The 16234-nt window shown below is 45.0% G+C and overlaps 1 protein-coding gene across 6 annotated transcripts in view; it reads right to left on the bottom strand.

The window, feature by feature from the left end:
* Positions 1 to 4352: 4352 nt before the first annotated feature.
* CALCOCO2 (calcium binding and coiled-coil domain 2) overlaps positions 4353 to 16234 on the bottom strand; it is a 30941-nt gene continuing 19059 nt past the window's right edge. For all 6 annotated transcript variants that reach the window (XM_008062444.2, XM_021714686.1, XM_021714684.1 and 3 more), the window contains 6 exons: positions 15216 to 15338; positions 14295 to 14381; positions 10612 to 10707; positions 7348 to 7483; positions 5926 to 5954; positions 4353 to 5300 (listed from right to left, as the gene is read on the bottom strand). In XM_008062444.2, the coding sequence (XP_008060635.1) occupies positions 5130 to 5300; positions 5926 to 5954; positions 7348 to 7483; positions 10612 to 10707; positions 14295 to 14381; positions 15216 to 15338 (642 nt within the window). In that variant the 3' untranslated portion in view covers positions 4353 to 5129. The remainder of the gene's footprint in view (positions 5301 to 5925; positions 5955 to 7347; positions 7484 to 10611; positions 10708 to 14294; positions 14382 to 15215; positions 15339 to 16234) is intronic.

The following is a 16234-nucleotide window of genomic DNA, read 5'->3' as shown; positions in this document are numbered from 1 at the left end:
TCCCCCTTTGCAGAGAACCTCGGAACACACCCCATGTCTGTTTGTCAACTCTTCCAAAGCACCTTCTGTAAGAAGACATCCTTAGCGGGGCACGGTGGTTCATGCCTATAATCCTGGCATTTCGGGAGGCGGAGGCAAGAGAATTGCCTAAACTCGGGGATTCAAGACCAGCCTGGACAACTTGGTGAGACCTCATCTCTACAATAAATCAAAAAGTAGCCGGGCGTGGTGGCACACACCTATGGTTCCAGCAACTTGGAAGGCTGAGGTGGAAGGATCGCCTGAGCTCAGCAGGTCGAGGCTGCAGTAGCTATGAGCATGCTACTGGACTCCAGCCCGGGTGACATATATCAGTGCTTTTTTGGGACTCCAGCTCAAAAAAAAAAAAAAAAAAGACATCCTTAACTTGGACTTTAAAAACTCCTTAATTAACACTGAGGTCCCACAGCCCTTATGTCCTTAATTTGCAGGATGACTTCCCTTATCTTTATAAGTGTCCTTAAATAGCTTTTATGGGTGGTTTTCTCCTTTCTCCATCAGATTGGGAGGCCCCGGCAACTTGACACTCCTTCCTCCAGCCACTTGAGAGTTCCCCGAGGGCAGAGAGACTGTCTCCATTAATTTCAGAGATCCCTCAGAGGGAGAACTAGTCTTCTACTTTTTTAATCCTGGTCTGATACTGGCCTGCACACTGTGGCTGTTCAATATATGTTGACTGTATAAACAATAAACGTAGTCCCCTGGAGTGCTGTATTCTTTCTTTCCTCAGGGAGAAAGTAATAACATTAGGCAGAGCAGGCTGGATCTCTTAATGTGATTACCTGGGATTTGTGGGCCAGTGACTCTTTTCCCCAACTTTATTGGGTACATCCATCTCCACAGAATAGATATTACTAAACAGAGACCACTAATGCCCTGCTGGATGGTGGGCTACCACTAATTGCCGTGACCCTGTTCATCTCGATTCTATTGCACCCGAAGCCACTGCCTGTAGCCCAGGCTAGGGGGAGAACTTGACACAGTTGTGACTGTGGTTATACCGAGATAAGCGTCATCTACCCAAGTTCAACACCATTGAACTTGCTCTTTGAGACATTCTCCATGAGCCAGCGTACGACCATTATAAATTTTTTTAACTTTTAAAAAATGACAAGTTGAAATATAATTTACACAGCATGTATTATCCATTCAATGTGCATGGATTCAGTGGTGGAGAGTATATTCAGAACTGTGCAGCCGTTTCCACAATCAATTTTAGAACGTTTCCTTTACTTGTCCCCAAGACCTTTTCGGTCACCTTGTTTTCCCCAACCTCCAGCCCTGGAAACTATGAATCTACTTTGTGTCTCTAGATCTGCCCATTCATTTCATATAAACAGAATCATACAATATGGGGTATGTGATTGCCTTTCACTCAGCATGTTTTTGGGTTTTTTTTGAGCCGGAGTCTCACCCTGTCACCCAGGCTGGAGTGCAGTGGCATGCTCATGGCCACCGCAACAGCCTCACCTGCTGGGCTCAGGCGATCTTTCTGCCTCAGTCTTCCAAGAAGCTGGAACTACAGGTGTACACTACCACGCCTGTTTTTTTTCTTTTTTTTTGAGTTGGAGTCTCACTCTGTCACCCAGACTGGAGTGCAGTGGCCGCTCCCGGCCACCGCAGCCTCGACCTGCTGGGCTCCGACGACCCTTCCGCCTTCCGCCTCAGCCTTCCGAGTAGCTGGAATTACAGGCATGCGCTACCACACCTGGTTGATTTTTTTTTTTCTTATTTATTGTAGAGATGAGGTCTCGCTGCCCAGGCGGGTCTCGAACCCGCGGGCTCAGGCAATCCACTCACCTCAGCCTCCCAAAGGTGCGGGATTACAGGCTGAGCCACCGAGCCCGGCTTTTTTTTTTTTTAATTGTAGAGATGAGGTCTCACCAAGTTGCCCAGGCTTGTCTTGAACCCCTGGGCTTAGGCATTCCTCTTGTCTCGGCCTCCCAAAGTGCTGGGATTACAGGCCTGAGCTACTGTGCCCAGCCCATACAGCATGTTTTCAAGGTCACCCATATTGAGACATATATCAGTACTTCATTCCTTTTTATTGAAAAATAATATTCCATCATATGGATATAGCATATTTTATTTATCCATTCATCAGCTAACGGACATTTGGTTTGTTTCTACTTTTAGCAAGTTATTTCTACACATTTCAACATGTTAATCTGTAAAAGTGAGTTAATAGCTACCTTGTTGCAGAGGATTGTGGGAGGTGCATAGGGAATTAATGAAATACATTCTAAGTTATGAAGCACTACCAGGGTGTAAAGCTATTTGAGTATTTATATGAGGTCAGCTAAGGAAAGCGCTGGGGCCAGTGTAAATCCCACGAGCTCATGACCTCCTGTTAGTTAACTCAGGGTAACTGGGTGGACATCTCCTTGGATCTTGTCTCTATGTGAAGTCCATCTGGCTTTTTTTCTAGGTAATGGACTGCATCTCTTAGCCTTGGCCTTTCTTCCCATTCACACTGGTTGCTAGGAGATGAGGTTTAGACTATGCTTAGCTCAGTGCAAACCACTGACACTGTAAAAAATCACTCATAAACAGGAAAACGATATTTGAATGTCAAGGCAATCACATTTCATCCCGGTTTTTAGCAAGACCAGGGGAAAGTGCTAAAACTACAGGTGTTAAGGGACTAGGCTTACCAAGGACCTCCTTAATGTACCTTTTTTTGATTTCAGATTAGCCTTATTCACACATGTGCCAGGGCAACTGGTCCCCTCACTGCCCACCAAGTAAGTGTGTTAAGGGAACCCAAAGACATTTTCATATTAGACCAAGAGAAAATAAAGTAGGAAGGAAAACCTGTTGCCCTGACAAGTACAAGGATTAAAAAATCCAGTTTAGATCTAAATACTATTTGTCCCATAACTTGCTATTTTACAGCTATAAACTATGTGGGAGGAGGACGGAGGGGGATCAGGGTGGGCAGTGGATTATACAAGACTGATGGTTTCCTTTCCCACTAGTAGCTTCCTGGAGCATAATTTCCCCCTTCCAAGCCTTGGTAAGAGCAGCTGAGGATAATGAACAGTGGTTAAAGATGCTTTGCTTTACACTCAGCAAAAGGGTCATTAACACCTCAGCTGCTTTTTCCTCCAAGCCTGTGCAAGGGCTCCTGCTGCTGACAATCACAGTAACCCTCAGGGTAGCGGGGGCAAGAGGGTGGATAATACACCAGAAAAAGGGATTCACCCACTTGGATCATGCACACCTCTGCTCCTTTCCATTCATGTGCTTAATTATGAGCTGGCGAGTACAAAATAAATGAAACTGCAAGTTTTCACTGGCGCTATCTGGGGAGTCACAGAATTCTTGCAGGGAGGTTTCGTGCCAGAAAAACTTCTTTATTGCCATTCCCCATTATATTTCTATTCTAGAGTTTAGTGTTAATGTCACATCTCATTCTTCAGGCGACAAAAGTCCAGGAGGCACCTTACTGCAATGGTGATGCAGGAGAATCCTTTCATCTTCATTTTATCAAGAGTGAAACCAAAGCAAGAAGCTGTGACTAAGATGACATAGTTAATCTAGGGCTTAACTGCAGTAGGAATGCAGCGCTGGAGTGGTTCGGCCTGATTTGATTCCTGATGTCATGTTTCACATCATTCAGAAGTTTCTGTCAAGTCTCTGTGGTGACCAGCTGGTAGACAGCCTGCAAGTCATTTCCATTTGTTTAGTCCCCGAGGGCAGAGAAAATGGAATTGCTTTCTTATAGTTCAATTAGGCAAACTGGATAGAGGGTACTGAATTTAGTTCACAAAGGGTGCCACAATTCACAGTGCTCCTTTTCAAAAAATGTAGGAAAGTGAGAGCAAGAAGTCAGGGCACCAGATTTCTCAACTAATGCTTGGTCGCCTCCCCCCACATCAAGGTAACTGCCAGGAAACTCTCTTGTTGAACAGTGAAGACAGGTAAAAAGAAATCATTGGTGAGCTCTGCCATTACCATAGTCCTTTTGCATATGTTTCCTCTAAGCTTAAAGACCATAAACCAAAGGCTTATTTTAAATCACCTAAGTCCCTAAAATAGAAAAGTAATTTATTTTTAGTATTAAAGAGATTAACAATAGTTGTCTCATTATTCTTTTTTTTTTGAGTCAGAGTCTCACTCTGTCACCCAGGCTGGAGTGCAGTGGCATGCTCGCAGCCACTATTGCCTCAACCTGCTGGGCTCAGGCGATCCTTCTGCCTCAGCCTTCCAAGTAGCTGAAATTATAGGCATGCACCACCATGCCCGGCTAATTTTATGATTTACTGTAGAGAAGAGGTCTCACCATGTTGCTCAAGCTGGTCTCAAATCTCTGAGCTCAGGCAATTTTCTTGCCTCAGCCTCCCAAACTACTGGGATTACAGGCATGAGCCAACACGCCCGGCTGTCTCATTATTCTATCCGTATTCAAATTCACCTGCTCAGAAAGTGGTAAACCCATACAGTTTCCTCTTTAACCATTAAGAAGGGACTTAATGACAATAAGAGTTAAATGCATAGAAAAGATCAAAGAGTAGAAAATGTTCATCAAAGGTATCCACAAAGAAGGCTTTTTTGTGATTGAAACAATATTTCCTGTCCATGGTTCAGGAATAAGATGCCTCTTTTGGGAGCTGAGAAATTAAAATGAGAAACCTTTGGCATCAAATTTCTCTGATGTGCCATTTTCGGCTAGTCTAATGCAGTTAGAAGAGGAAGGAATTCTCAACCTCTGATCAGTCTCTAGCCCCACAATCTGACCTTGAATGGCAGTGGGACAACTTGGAAAACTACTCACTCAGTTCCCAGTCAGGCCTGTTGTGAATACCCAGGTCCATTCTGCCCCAGGGCCCTCGTGCTGGAGACCCTTGGAAGAATGGGCCCTAGAGGGGAGAGGATGATGCAGCTTGAGTTATGTGACTTACAGGTAGTGACCAGGCAAGGACAGAAGCAGAAGCCCTTAACACTAGCCTTCAGCTGATTGACATTACCCCACTTCTTGGGGCATCAGGGCTGAGTAAATCCCTCATGATTTCAGGTGAGGCAGGATCTCACAGTAGAAGCTATAGGTTCTAATCTACGTATAGCATAGATCCAGGAGGCCGGGACACTCATATAGAGTGGCAGAACACATGGTCTTCAAAGATCTGCTTCTCTTCTGCTGGGAAGATCTTGTCACAAATTGGACAACTCAAATAAAGGGCCTGCATTTGCTCCAAAGTGTGGTCACAGATACCATCATCGAAGTCTGATTTGCAGATGGGGCATTTCTTGATGGAGAGCTGGATGAAGAGCAAAAAGATCAGTAAGAATGTAGTGATATGTGGCAGACAACATCCGTCTTGTTTTTTCACTGCATCCTCAGTGCCTAGCATAATGATGGGCACATGGTAGGTGCTGGAGAAATGGCGGGTGAATGAACAGAATGTACATTTGGAGATACTCACTGGGGCTTTCTCTAACCCCGGGAGCAAAAGGCCTGACATTGCTGAAACAGTCAACATGGCTTCTAGCCCGAAAGGGGCACCGTACACACCCTGTTTGGCTACCTGCCTGCTCCACATTGCCTCCCTATGTATGTTACCGACTCAAGGGCTTGCTTTCTTTTTTCTTTTATGAGGTCTCGCTGTGCTGCCCAGGCTGGTCTCAAACTCCTGGCCTCAAGAAATCTTCCCACCCTGGCCTCCCAAATGCAGGAATTACAGGTGTGAGCCACCATGCCTGGCAACCGTGCATTCTTCTCTCTACCTAACAGGCTGGCTCAGCCTTGGGCCCAGAACAAACTGATCCAGCCGACTTACAGAGTCAAAATGAGCCAGGCTCCCTATAGTTTTCCCATGAACTGGAGCAGGAAGGGAAATTTCCTCAAGGCTTTGATGGGAGAAAGCTGATGAATCAAATACTTACCGGGCTGCGGGAAGAACTTTCTTGAATACCTGAGAGGGATACAAAAGATCTCAATTAAAAATATTATCCCGGGCAACCCCCTTGGGTCCCCTCCTGCTCTGGGAGCTTTTTCTGTCCTCCATAAATCCTGCTTTCAAAAAGAAAAATATCATCCCTAGATTCCCCAACTGTGTTCTAGTAGATATTTTCTGTACCATTCATTATTCCCTTTCTCTCTACTGTCTCTGATGCTTCCTCTCATATATATACTATTTATTCCTGAAAGAGGGGATCTAGGTCAATGGGAAGAAAAATAATAATGAGATGGCATTTTCAATAACCATGTATACTTATGTTTTATAGTCAGAAAAAAAACAATAAACCTATTTTCAGAGGGGGGAAATAAAGGAGATTTTAATAAAAATATCAAAAATTTAACAAGGAAACAGTCTGAGAATAGACTGTATCCATGTGAATAATCATTTTTCAAACTGAATGCTTAATCATATTTTTAAAGAAAAAACAAGCTTGCTCCCCTGCCTGTTGCAAACATCTCGTGTCTTTTTTTGCTTTTGAGTTGGAGCCTCACTGCCGTTCAGACTGGAGTGGTGTGGCACACTCATGGCCACCACTGCCTCGACCTGCTGAGCTTAGGTGATCCTTCCGCCTCAGCCTGCCAAGTAGCTGGAACCACAGGCATGCGCCATCACGCACGGCTAATTTTTTGATTTACTGTAGAGATGAGGTCTCGCCATGTTGCTCAGGCCTGTCTGGAACCCCTGAGCCAGGTAATCTTCTCGCCTCCACCTCCCAAAGTGATGGGATTACAGGTGTGAGCCACTGTGCCTGACTCGTTTGACTCTTAAGATAATATTACTGCTTCAAACTGTTCAAGAAAGCAAATGAGGTCCTTATTGCTTCTGGAGACAAAAAGGGGAAGCTCTCTGTTTGGCAAGGACATGTTACTCCAAGTCTTTGAGTGACAAGAATGGTTTTCACCGCCCTTTCCCATCCTACCACCCAGAGTCTGGAACATACTCCTGCTACCCTGGGGTCAGGCCATCAGGGCAGTTGCTGTAAACACCAGCATAACCTGCCTCCCATGCTTCCATTTCCAAGCCTTAATTAGCTTCCTCAGCTTTGTATGTGTATATCTTCTACATAAAGACATTTCTCTGATTTATGCATTTGGAATATAGCCACGGGACTCAATTTGTGTCTTCTGCCTCTAGGCAAATGATCTGATTTGCGTCTTCTGGATTCAGATTTATTTCTCAATTAACACTTCTCGCCCAGCAATCTTTCTACCGGGTCCTCAGCTTCTGTCCAGCAAGTCTTAACAATGAGACTGGTCTTAATTAGCATCTCAGGTAGAAAAAAGATTTAGTAGGGGAAAAAGATGTAGCGAGGACCTTTCATTTAGAATTGGCAAAGTTGTCTCACCAGAATATGGGTTTCCGTAGACGAGTTGTGGATTTGGTCCCGCACCTTCTTGATCTGCGGCAGGCACTTGGTATGGCAAAGAGTCAAAATCCAGACCCATGTAACTGAGCAATCTGCTGTTGTCCCTCTTCAGAAGCTAAAGATAGAGGATGTACAGACATGTTGAAAGACAACACCAAAAATGGCCGCCATTACAGGTAGTTGGCACTGGAGAAGCTCAATGAATGACAGTCCAAAATTCTTCAACAGAGAAGGCAGCAGTCTCAGTATTCCAAAGACCTGAGTTCTTTATATCTGAATTTAAATCTATTTACTGAATTTTGTTTATATTAATACAAAAAATAATTTTATATCTGAGTATATACCAACTTTGGGGAAACAAAAGTTGGGTGGATACATGAAGGTGGCAGGAGCTATAATAAAATTGAAACTGTTGTACATTATTTCTTTTTTTCTTTTTTTTGAGTTCACTTTGTCACCCAGGCTGGAGTATAGTGGCATACTCATGGCCACCGCAGCCTCGAACTGCTGGGCCCAGGCGATCCTAAGTAGCTGGAACTACAGGTGTGCACCACTAAGTCCAGCTAATCTTTATTTATTGTAGAGATGAGGTCTCGCTAGGTTGCCCAGACTGTTCTCAAACCCTTGGGCTCAGGCAATCCTCTTGCCTCCGCCTCCCAAAGTGCTAGGATTACAGATGTGAGTCACTGCGCCCAGCTGCTTGGTTTTTTTTGAGTTGAGGGGGTCTCACTGTTGCTCAGGCTCAAGTGCAGTGAGTGGTACAATTTTGGCTCATAGCAGCCTGGAACTTCTGGGCTTAGGCAATCCTTCCATCTCAGCCTCTTGAATAGCTGGGACTTCAGACATGTGAATCCATGCCTGGCTAATTTTTTAAATTTTTGGTAGAAATGAGGTCTTGCTATGTTGCCCAGACTAGTCTTGAACTCCTGGGCTCAAGCAATCCTTCTGTCTTCCCAAAGTACTGAGATTACAGACGTGAGCCGCTGGGCATGGCCTGTTGTACATTATGGAGAGCAGACTATTTCTTTGAATTTCTTTCCTAGAACAATTTTCTTATACAATGTAAATATTCACCTGAAATAACCTTCTCTTCTTCAGGTTTTACCCCATCAAATGTATATACCAACAGAGAGAGCGAGAGGAAGACAGGGTGGGAGGAAGGGAATGAGAAAGAAAAGGTGGCACAGACAGTACTTAAGAAAAGAAAACTGATACATTCCCTTGACATCTTTTTCTTCTTTTTGAGTTGGAGTCTCATTCTGTCGCCCAGGCTAGAGGGCAGCGGCATGCTCCCGGCCATTGCAGCCTCGACCTGCTGGGCTTAAGCGATCCTTTCATCTCAGCCTTCCAAGTAGCTGGAACTATAAGCATGCACCATCACACCTGGCTAATCTTTCCTGATTGATTGTAGAGACAAGGTCTCACCAAGTTGCCCAGGCTCGTCTCAAGCCCCTAGGCTCAGGCAATTCTCTTGCCTTGACTTCCCAAAGTGCTGGGATGAGCCACCGTGCCCGGACTCCCTTAACATCTTAAACGGGTTTCACAACAGTTCTCAATTAAGCTTCCAAATGCCAGGACTCCCTCCTCTGTGTATGTACCCAGCTCCCTACCATCACACTAACCCAAGGATTTGACAGTTAAGGTATGCTTGTCTAAATCAAGAGAATGGGAATGAAAAGACCAGAAATAGAACTCAAAGGAATCGGCAATCTTGAAACACACTGGCACAGATGACACAATGAAAGAAGAAATTATCAAGAAGAAATTAATGTTTAGTAGGTATAACGTTTCCGTGTTGCCAGATGGAAAAGTTTTGGAGATCTGTTGTACAACAATGTGATATACTTAACACTACTGAGCTGGACACTTTAAAATTATTAAGATGGTAAATTTTATGTAACATATTTTTACCAAAATTTATTTATTTATTTATTTAATTTTATTTTTTTTTGAGTTGGAGTCTCACTCTGTCGCCCAGACTGGAGTGCAGTGGCCGTGAGCGGCCACTGCAGCCTCGACCCGCTGGGCTCCGGCGATCCTTCCGCCTCAGCCATCCGAGTAGCCGGAATCACAGGCATGCGCTACCACGCCCAGCTGATTTTTTGATTTATTGTAGAGATGAGGTCTCGCTGCTCAGGCAGGTCTCGAACTCGCGGGCTCAGGCAATCCACTCATCTCAGCCTCCCAAAGGCGCAGGATTACAGGCTGAGCCACCAAGCCCAGCTCCAAAATTTATTTTTTGAGTCAGAGTCTCACTCTGTCACCCAGGCTGCAGTGTAGTAGCAGGATCATGGCTCACCACAGCCTCGACCTCCTAGGCTCAGGTGATACTTCCTCATCAGCCTCCTGAGAAGCTAAGACTATAGGCATGCGCCACTACGCCCAGCTGAGTTTTTTGAATTTTTTGTAGAGACGAGGTCTTGGTCTCGCTATGTTGCCCAGGCTGGCTTCAAACTCCTGGGCTCAAGCAATCCTCCCACCTTGGCCTGGGATTACAGGCATGAGCCGCCATGCCCAGTCTACCAACATTTTAAAAAGGAAAAATGATCACATGGAGGCACAGCCTAGAAGCATATAGAGAGGGTAGAGATGGAGAACGGCCAGAAATGCAGATACTGAAATAGCAGCCAGAATCCACAGACACGTATTCTTTGTTGCTGGGCAAGAGCATGGAATGACTTCAAGTGCAACCACCCTATTTGCTGCCATATCACTTTCAATTCATCAGTAATAACTTAGTGTTTACCACACAGCGGATAATCAATCTTGGTTGGATGAATGAACAATCTGATGAATGAATGAATGTACAGCATTTTAGGGGCCTACCATGGGTCCAGCACCGGTTCAGACCACCACTTCTGTTCCTGGTTTGGCAGCAGAGAAAAAGGAAAAAGTTGTGCTGAAGGAAAAGAGGCCCCAGCTAGCATCAAAGTGATGCTGGATATTACTCCCCTGATCCACAAGGCGATACTTACAAGAGCTGTTAAGTTAAAAGCAAAAACCAGTTAGGTCTTCACCAGTGCTGCTCCTTTCAAGGAGCCAAACAAGTTTCGGTTGTAGAACAAAGACAGGGTTTTGTGGTAGATTAGGAAGCCAGATTAAGTTTACTCTTTGTAAACTGTTTCACCCGCTGTCCCAGGAAAGGCCCTTTATTGAACTTTTTATTTTATCACGACATCTCTGGGCCACCCTGCTCCACCCCCTTAAAACCTCAAGGCTTTATGCCCTCTTTCACATACTCACATCATTTTCTCTTTCCACGTTCTCCTTCTCTTTCTGCAGAGCATCGTATAAAATCTTGTTCTCACTCAGCCTTCTCGACAGGTCTACGTTCTCATCCTGTCAACAATGAAAAATAAATGAGGATTAGGATCACAAATTAGAGTTCCAGGTGGCAGATTGTATAGGATCTGGCCTTCCGAAGGGGTGGGACTGAGGTGAGGGAGAAGACACTGGGAGCAAGAAATTGTGCTATGGGCAGGGTGCTGGATCACAGAGGAAGAGATTTAGCCAAATGCCCGAAGGCCTGATCTCCTTAAAGAGGGTTTCACTGGGAGTATAAGAGATCAAAGAGAGAAAAAAGTAAGCTTGGGGAAAACCTCAAGATGAACTTATCAGAAGTAGGGATAAACAGGGCCCTGTTTAATCCCACCCAACCATGAAAACAATCATCTCTGTTTTGAATAAACACTACACGCAATGAACCTGAAGCACTTAGGTCTAGTCTGGTGGGTCCCTTCCCCTGTAAGGACAGACATCTGGGCCTAGGTTACACACAGGGAGAAGAAATGCTGGAAAGCATTTGTCCACTTGCTACGAGGGGTCCAGGTTGGGGTTCTGCACATCCCGGTGTGATGGGTGACCTAACTGGTTTCATTGCTTCCCATCCTCTACCTGCATGCTGCACGCGCGTGTGCGCGCACACACACACACACACACATACACACACACATGCACACGCACACTTCACAAACACACTCAAGCTAATCCTACTAGTTGTGGTTTTTGTTAGAAGATTTTTTATTTGAATGCTGGTGCCCAAACTGCTGTGCGCATCTAGCCGGCCCTGAGGTAGTAATGCGAGAGGGGGCTACCCGATGACAGTGCTGACTGCAGACTCCTTGCTTCCCTTCCCCACCGGCTCCTTTTGGTTCTGCTGGTCTTGCTTCACTTCCTCAAAAGGCAGAAATAAGAAAGGGCTCTCTGAGTCTGCACAGATACCTGCTGAATGGTTAAAAAACCTTCCCTGAGACCCTCAGCTGAACTGGGGCCTCTTACTTCCACAGACCCCATGCTAGTTACTGGCTGTACACTCCATCTCTCTTTTTTTTTTTTTTTTTTTTTTTTGAGTTGGAATCTCACTCTGTCACCCAGGCTGGAGTGCAGTGGAATGATCACAGCCATTGCAGCCCAGCCTTGACCTGTTGGGCTCAGGTAATCCTTATGCCTCAGCCTTCTGCATAGCTGCGACTACAGGCACACACTGCCACACCCAGCTAATTTTTTGATTTACTGTAGAGATGAAGACTTGCCAAGTTGCCCAGACTGGTCTTGAACCCCTGGGCTCAGGCAACCCTCTCGCCTCCACCTCCCAAAGTGCTAGGATTACCGTCATGAGCCACTGCGCTTGGCCCATCCCTTCTTTTAGGAGAAAAATATATTTCTCTCCTAAAAGAAGGTATGTGATCTTCTGGGATGGCTCTGAGAACCACCAATCTTCACACCTCTCACTTTGCTGGGCCCCTTATCTATCACCTACCAGTGCAGCAGCCCTGAGCTGCCTGATCTGTTTGTGAAGTCGTTGGCACTCTTTGTACTTCTCTAAGAAACAGGCTTTCCCGGCCTCTACCTTTGCCTTTAGACGTTCCACCTCATGTACTAACTGCTCCTCCACTGCGGTTTTCTTGTTCCTAGGCTCCTGAAGCATAAGATACACAGTCCTCAGAGTTAGAGGCCTTCTGGATGTGTGAGGAATAAAGAATTACTCGCATCAGGTAGGGAGCTCCTAGGTCTTGCAAAAGGTTCCACGGAAACCAAGGGAGCCCATACCCATCTCTAGGAAGTTCCAACCTTTAAATGACTATAGGTTATTTCAAATGGGAATTTCTTTGCTACATCAGAGGTCACAAAGTAGAATGTGCTTACAGAGACCAGGCAAGTAATAAGAATCGAATGAAGGAGTTGAAGGCAACAAAACAGTGAAGGCTGAGGTAAAATGGACAACACAAGACCCATCTGAGGGGTGTAGCAGCTACTCAGATTTTCTGTTTTTTGAGTTGGGGGTTTTACTCTGTCATTCAGACTGGAGCGCAGTGGCCTCACCTCAGCCTCAAACTCCTGGGCTCAAGTGACCCCCTTGCCTCAGCCTCTCAGGTAGCTGGGGTACTCAGGCACGTGCCACTAAGCCCAACTAATTTTTTATTTTTGTAGAGACGAGGTCTCACTTTTTGGCCCAGGCTGGTCTCAAACTCACGGGCTCAAGAGATCCTTCCACCTTGGCCTCATACCTGTGATTATAGGTATGAGCTCCCATGCCCAGCCATTGCCAGATTTTCTAATTTTTCAAAAAAATAGAAATACAGATTTTGTATGGGAAATATTCCTATTTTTACATATTGGTAACTAATTTTTTTTTTTTTTGAGGAGGAAGGAAGTTTTAATAACCTTTTACTCCTTGTTTTTTTTTTTAAAGTGAGAATCTCACTCTGTTGCCCAGGCTGGAGTGCAATGGCATAATCAGGGCTCTCTGCAGCCTTGAACTCCTGGGCTCAGGCTATCCTTCTGCCTCAGTCTCCCAAGAAGCTGGGATTACAGGGGCGTGCCACCACACCCAGCTAATTTTTGGATTTATTGCACAGACAAGGTTTCGCATGTTGCCCGGGCTGGTCTTGAACTTCTGAGCTCAGGCAATCCTCTTGCCTTGGCCTCCCAAAGTGCTGGGATTAAAGGTATGAGCTACCATGCCAGGTCTATAATTCTAATTACTAAGAAAAAAAAAAAATCAAGGTCAAATAAAACATTTCCTGACCGTGAGCTGCTGATTTGCAAGTTTTGTTCTACTCTTTCCAGTATCATGCTAAAGCATACAGTATCTTGTTATAATAGGTATTCAATAATTGACTGAATAATAAGTGACTAGATGAAGGATATATGATGTGAGTTACAATCCCAATAGCTGGCTATCCCTCAGACATCAGGAGTTCTCATGGCCTTAGATCAATTCAGAAAATGGGGCTTTAAGGCCCCTGTTGGCACCCTGAGTCTTCTTTTCCAACAATACATTACAAGATATTATTAGTCAATTAGGATTTCATTACTATATTGCTTAATTCAGAATAATTAATAAAGCTGATAACTGCTGATATTCAAGGATCTCTTACTATAAACCCACCATGAAGTTTAACTTGTTTTTTGGTTTTTTTTCTGAGTCGGAGTCGCACTCTGTCATCCAGGCTAGAGTGTAGTGGCACGCTCACGGCCACCACAGCCTCGACCTGCTGGGCTCAGGCAATTCTTCCACCTCAGCCTTCTAAGTAGCTAGAACTACAGGTGTGTGCCACCACGCCTGGCTAATTTTTTGATTTATTGTAGAGATGAGGTCTTGCCAAGTTGCCCAAGCTGGTTGCAAACTCTTGGACTCAGGCAATCCTCTTGCCTCTGCCTCCCAAAGTGATGGGATTACAGGCGTGAGCCAATGCACACAGCAAAGTTTAACTTTCAATATTCCTTTAGCATTTATCAATGCCTACCTCTCCTAAACATTCTGTAGATGGCAGATTCACTGTCCTTTGGGTGGAAAGCAAAACATCTAGAGGTGAAAGCTATGCCAACCTGTCTTATTTACCCTCTCCAGCACCTGCAAATAGACCCATGTCCCCTCCTTTCTTTAGACTCCCTCCCACATAGTCATATAAACACAGACATGCCATTAACTCCTGTTGCCTCTTCACTATGGTAGTTTCTTTCCGCTTCATCTCTTCCATTGTCTGCTTGAGCGTCTTCTGATGCTCTGTCTGCACAAAAACAAATCTTAGTTACCACTGATGGAAACACACATGTGTGCATGCACCCATGCACATGCACTCAACACACACACATGCACCAGGGAAGGACCTGCTATGCTAACAAGTGAGCAAGATTCAGAGGGAGAGGCAAATCTTCTCTCTCTCTCTCTTTTTTGAGTTGAGATTTCACTGCTGCCCAGATTGGAGTGCAATGGCACAACCATGGCTCACTGCAGCCTCAACCTTCTGGGCTCAGGTGATCCTTCCACCTCAGCCTCCCAAGTACCCAGCTCATTTTAAAAAAAATGTTTAACTTTAAATATATGGGGTACAATTCAGGGTTAGGTATACAAATGTTCATTATGCAGGTACCCTTGTCGGGCTCATTTTTTGTAGAGACAAGGTCTTATTATGTTGCCCAGGCTGGTCTTGAACTCCTGGGCTCAAGCAATCCTCCTGCCTCAGCCTCCCAAAGTGCTGGGATTACAAGCGAGAGCCACTGTACCCCGCAGAGGCAAGTCTTCTCTTACCAATTTCTAAGTAAAGCCATGGTAGATCTCATTCTGAAATGAGTTCCTCTGAAATGACTTCCTCTGAGACTTTGCCCAGGGCCAATTATATGATAAAGAAAGAACAATGGGGGGTGGGATTGGCAGCTGAAGGAAACTGCTAGGGGAAGGAGGGGCATACCTTATCAATAAGGGTACTTGCATAATCAACATTTGCATACCTAACCCTGAATTGTATTCCACATCTATAAATTAAAAAAAAGAAAAGAAAAGAAAGAACAATGTACAGTTTCTTGCAAATTCCTAAAAATGTTATTTTCTTCCATGACTCTACCTGTTCAGTTAAACTGAGAAAGAGTTGGCCATTTTCCTTTTTCAGCTGTTCTAACTGCTCTGTCTTATCTTGATCTCCCTGAATGAGCTCCTCCATTTCTTTCTCTTGAGTTGACAGCTGTGCCTAAAGCAAAAATAGTGAACATAACCAAGATGTAAAGGAAGAAAAACAAAAATGGGAACAATGCTTTTTAATGTACAGTAACACAAGAAAGGTATGTCTCCCTGGCAACTCCCAACTGCCAAAGAGCCCTTAGAACTCCTTTACTTCTCATTCCACCTGATACTCTGAGAATCTAAGATCCAACTAAGTAAGTAACTGAGTAAAGAACCATTTTTTTGAGTCGGAGTCTCACTCTGTCACCCAGGCTGAAGTACAGTGGTATGCTCATGGCTACCAGAGCCGCAACCTGCTGGGCTCAGGCGATCCTTTTGCTTCAGCCTTTCAAGTAGCTGGAACTTTAGGTGTGTGCCACCATGCCCAGTTGATTTTTTGATTTGTTGTAGAGACAAGGTCTTGCCAAGTTGCCCAGGCTGGTCTCAAATCCCTGGGCTCAGGCAATTGTCTCACCTCCACCTCCCAAAATGCTGTGATTATAGGTGTGAGCCACCATGCCTAGCCAAGAACTATTTTTTTTTTTTGAGTTGGAGTCTCACTCTGTCGCCCAGACTAGACTGGAATGCAGTGGCATGCTCACAGCCACCTCAGTCTCGACCTGCTTGGCTCAGGCAATACTTCCAGTCTTCCAAGTAGCTGGAACTACAGGCACACGCCACCATGCCTGGCTAATTTTTTGATTTATTGTAGAGACGGGGTCTCACCAAGTTGCCCAGGCTGGTCTCAAACCTGTGAGCTCAGGTAAACCTCTCACCTCGGTCTCTCAAAGTGCTGGGATTATAGGTTTGAGCCACACCACACCTGGCCAAGAACCACTCTTTTTTTGTTTTTTTTTGAGTTGGAGTCTCACTCTGTCACCCAGACTGGAGTGCAGTGGCCGCTGCCGGCCACCACAGCCTCGA

The sequence above is a fragment of the Carlito syrichta genome, unplaced genomic scaffold (assembly GCF_000164805.1).
Source record: "Carlito syrichta isolate Samal-C Ts95f unplaced genomic scaffold, Tarsius_syrichta-2.0.1 Scaffold305705, whole genome shotgun sequence".
In the NCBI taxonomy this organism is placed as follows: domain Eukaryota; kingdom Metazoa; phylum Chordata; class Mammalia; order Primates; family Tarsiidae; genus Carlito; species Carlito syrichta.
The sequence above is the reverse complement of the archived record's forward strand: the minus strand, read 5'-3'. Positions and strand labels throughout refer to the sequence as shown.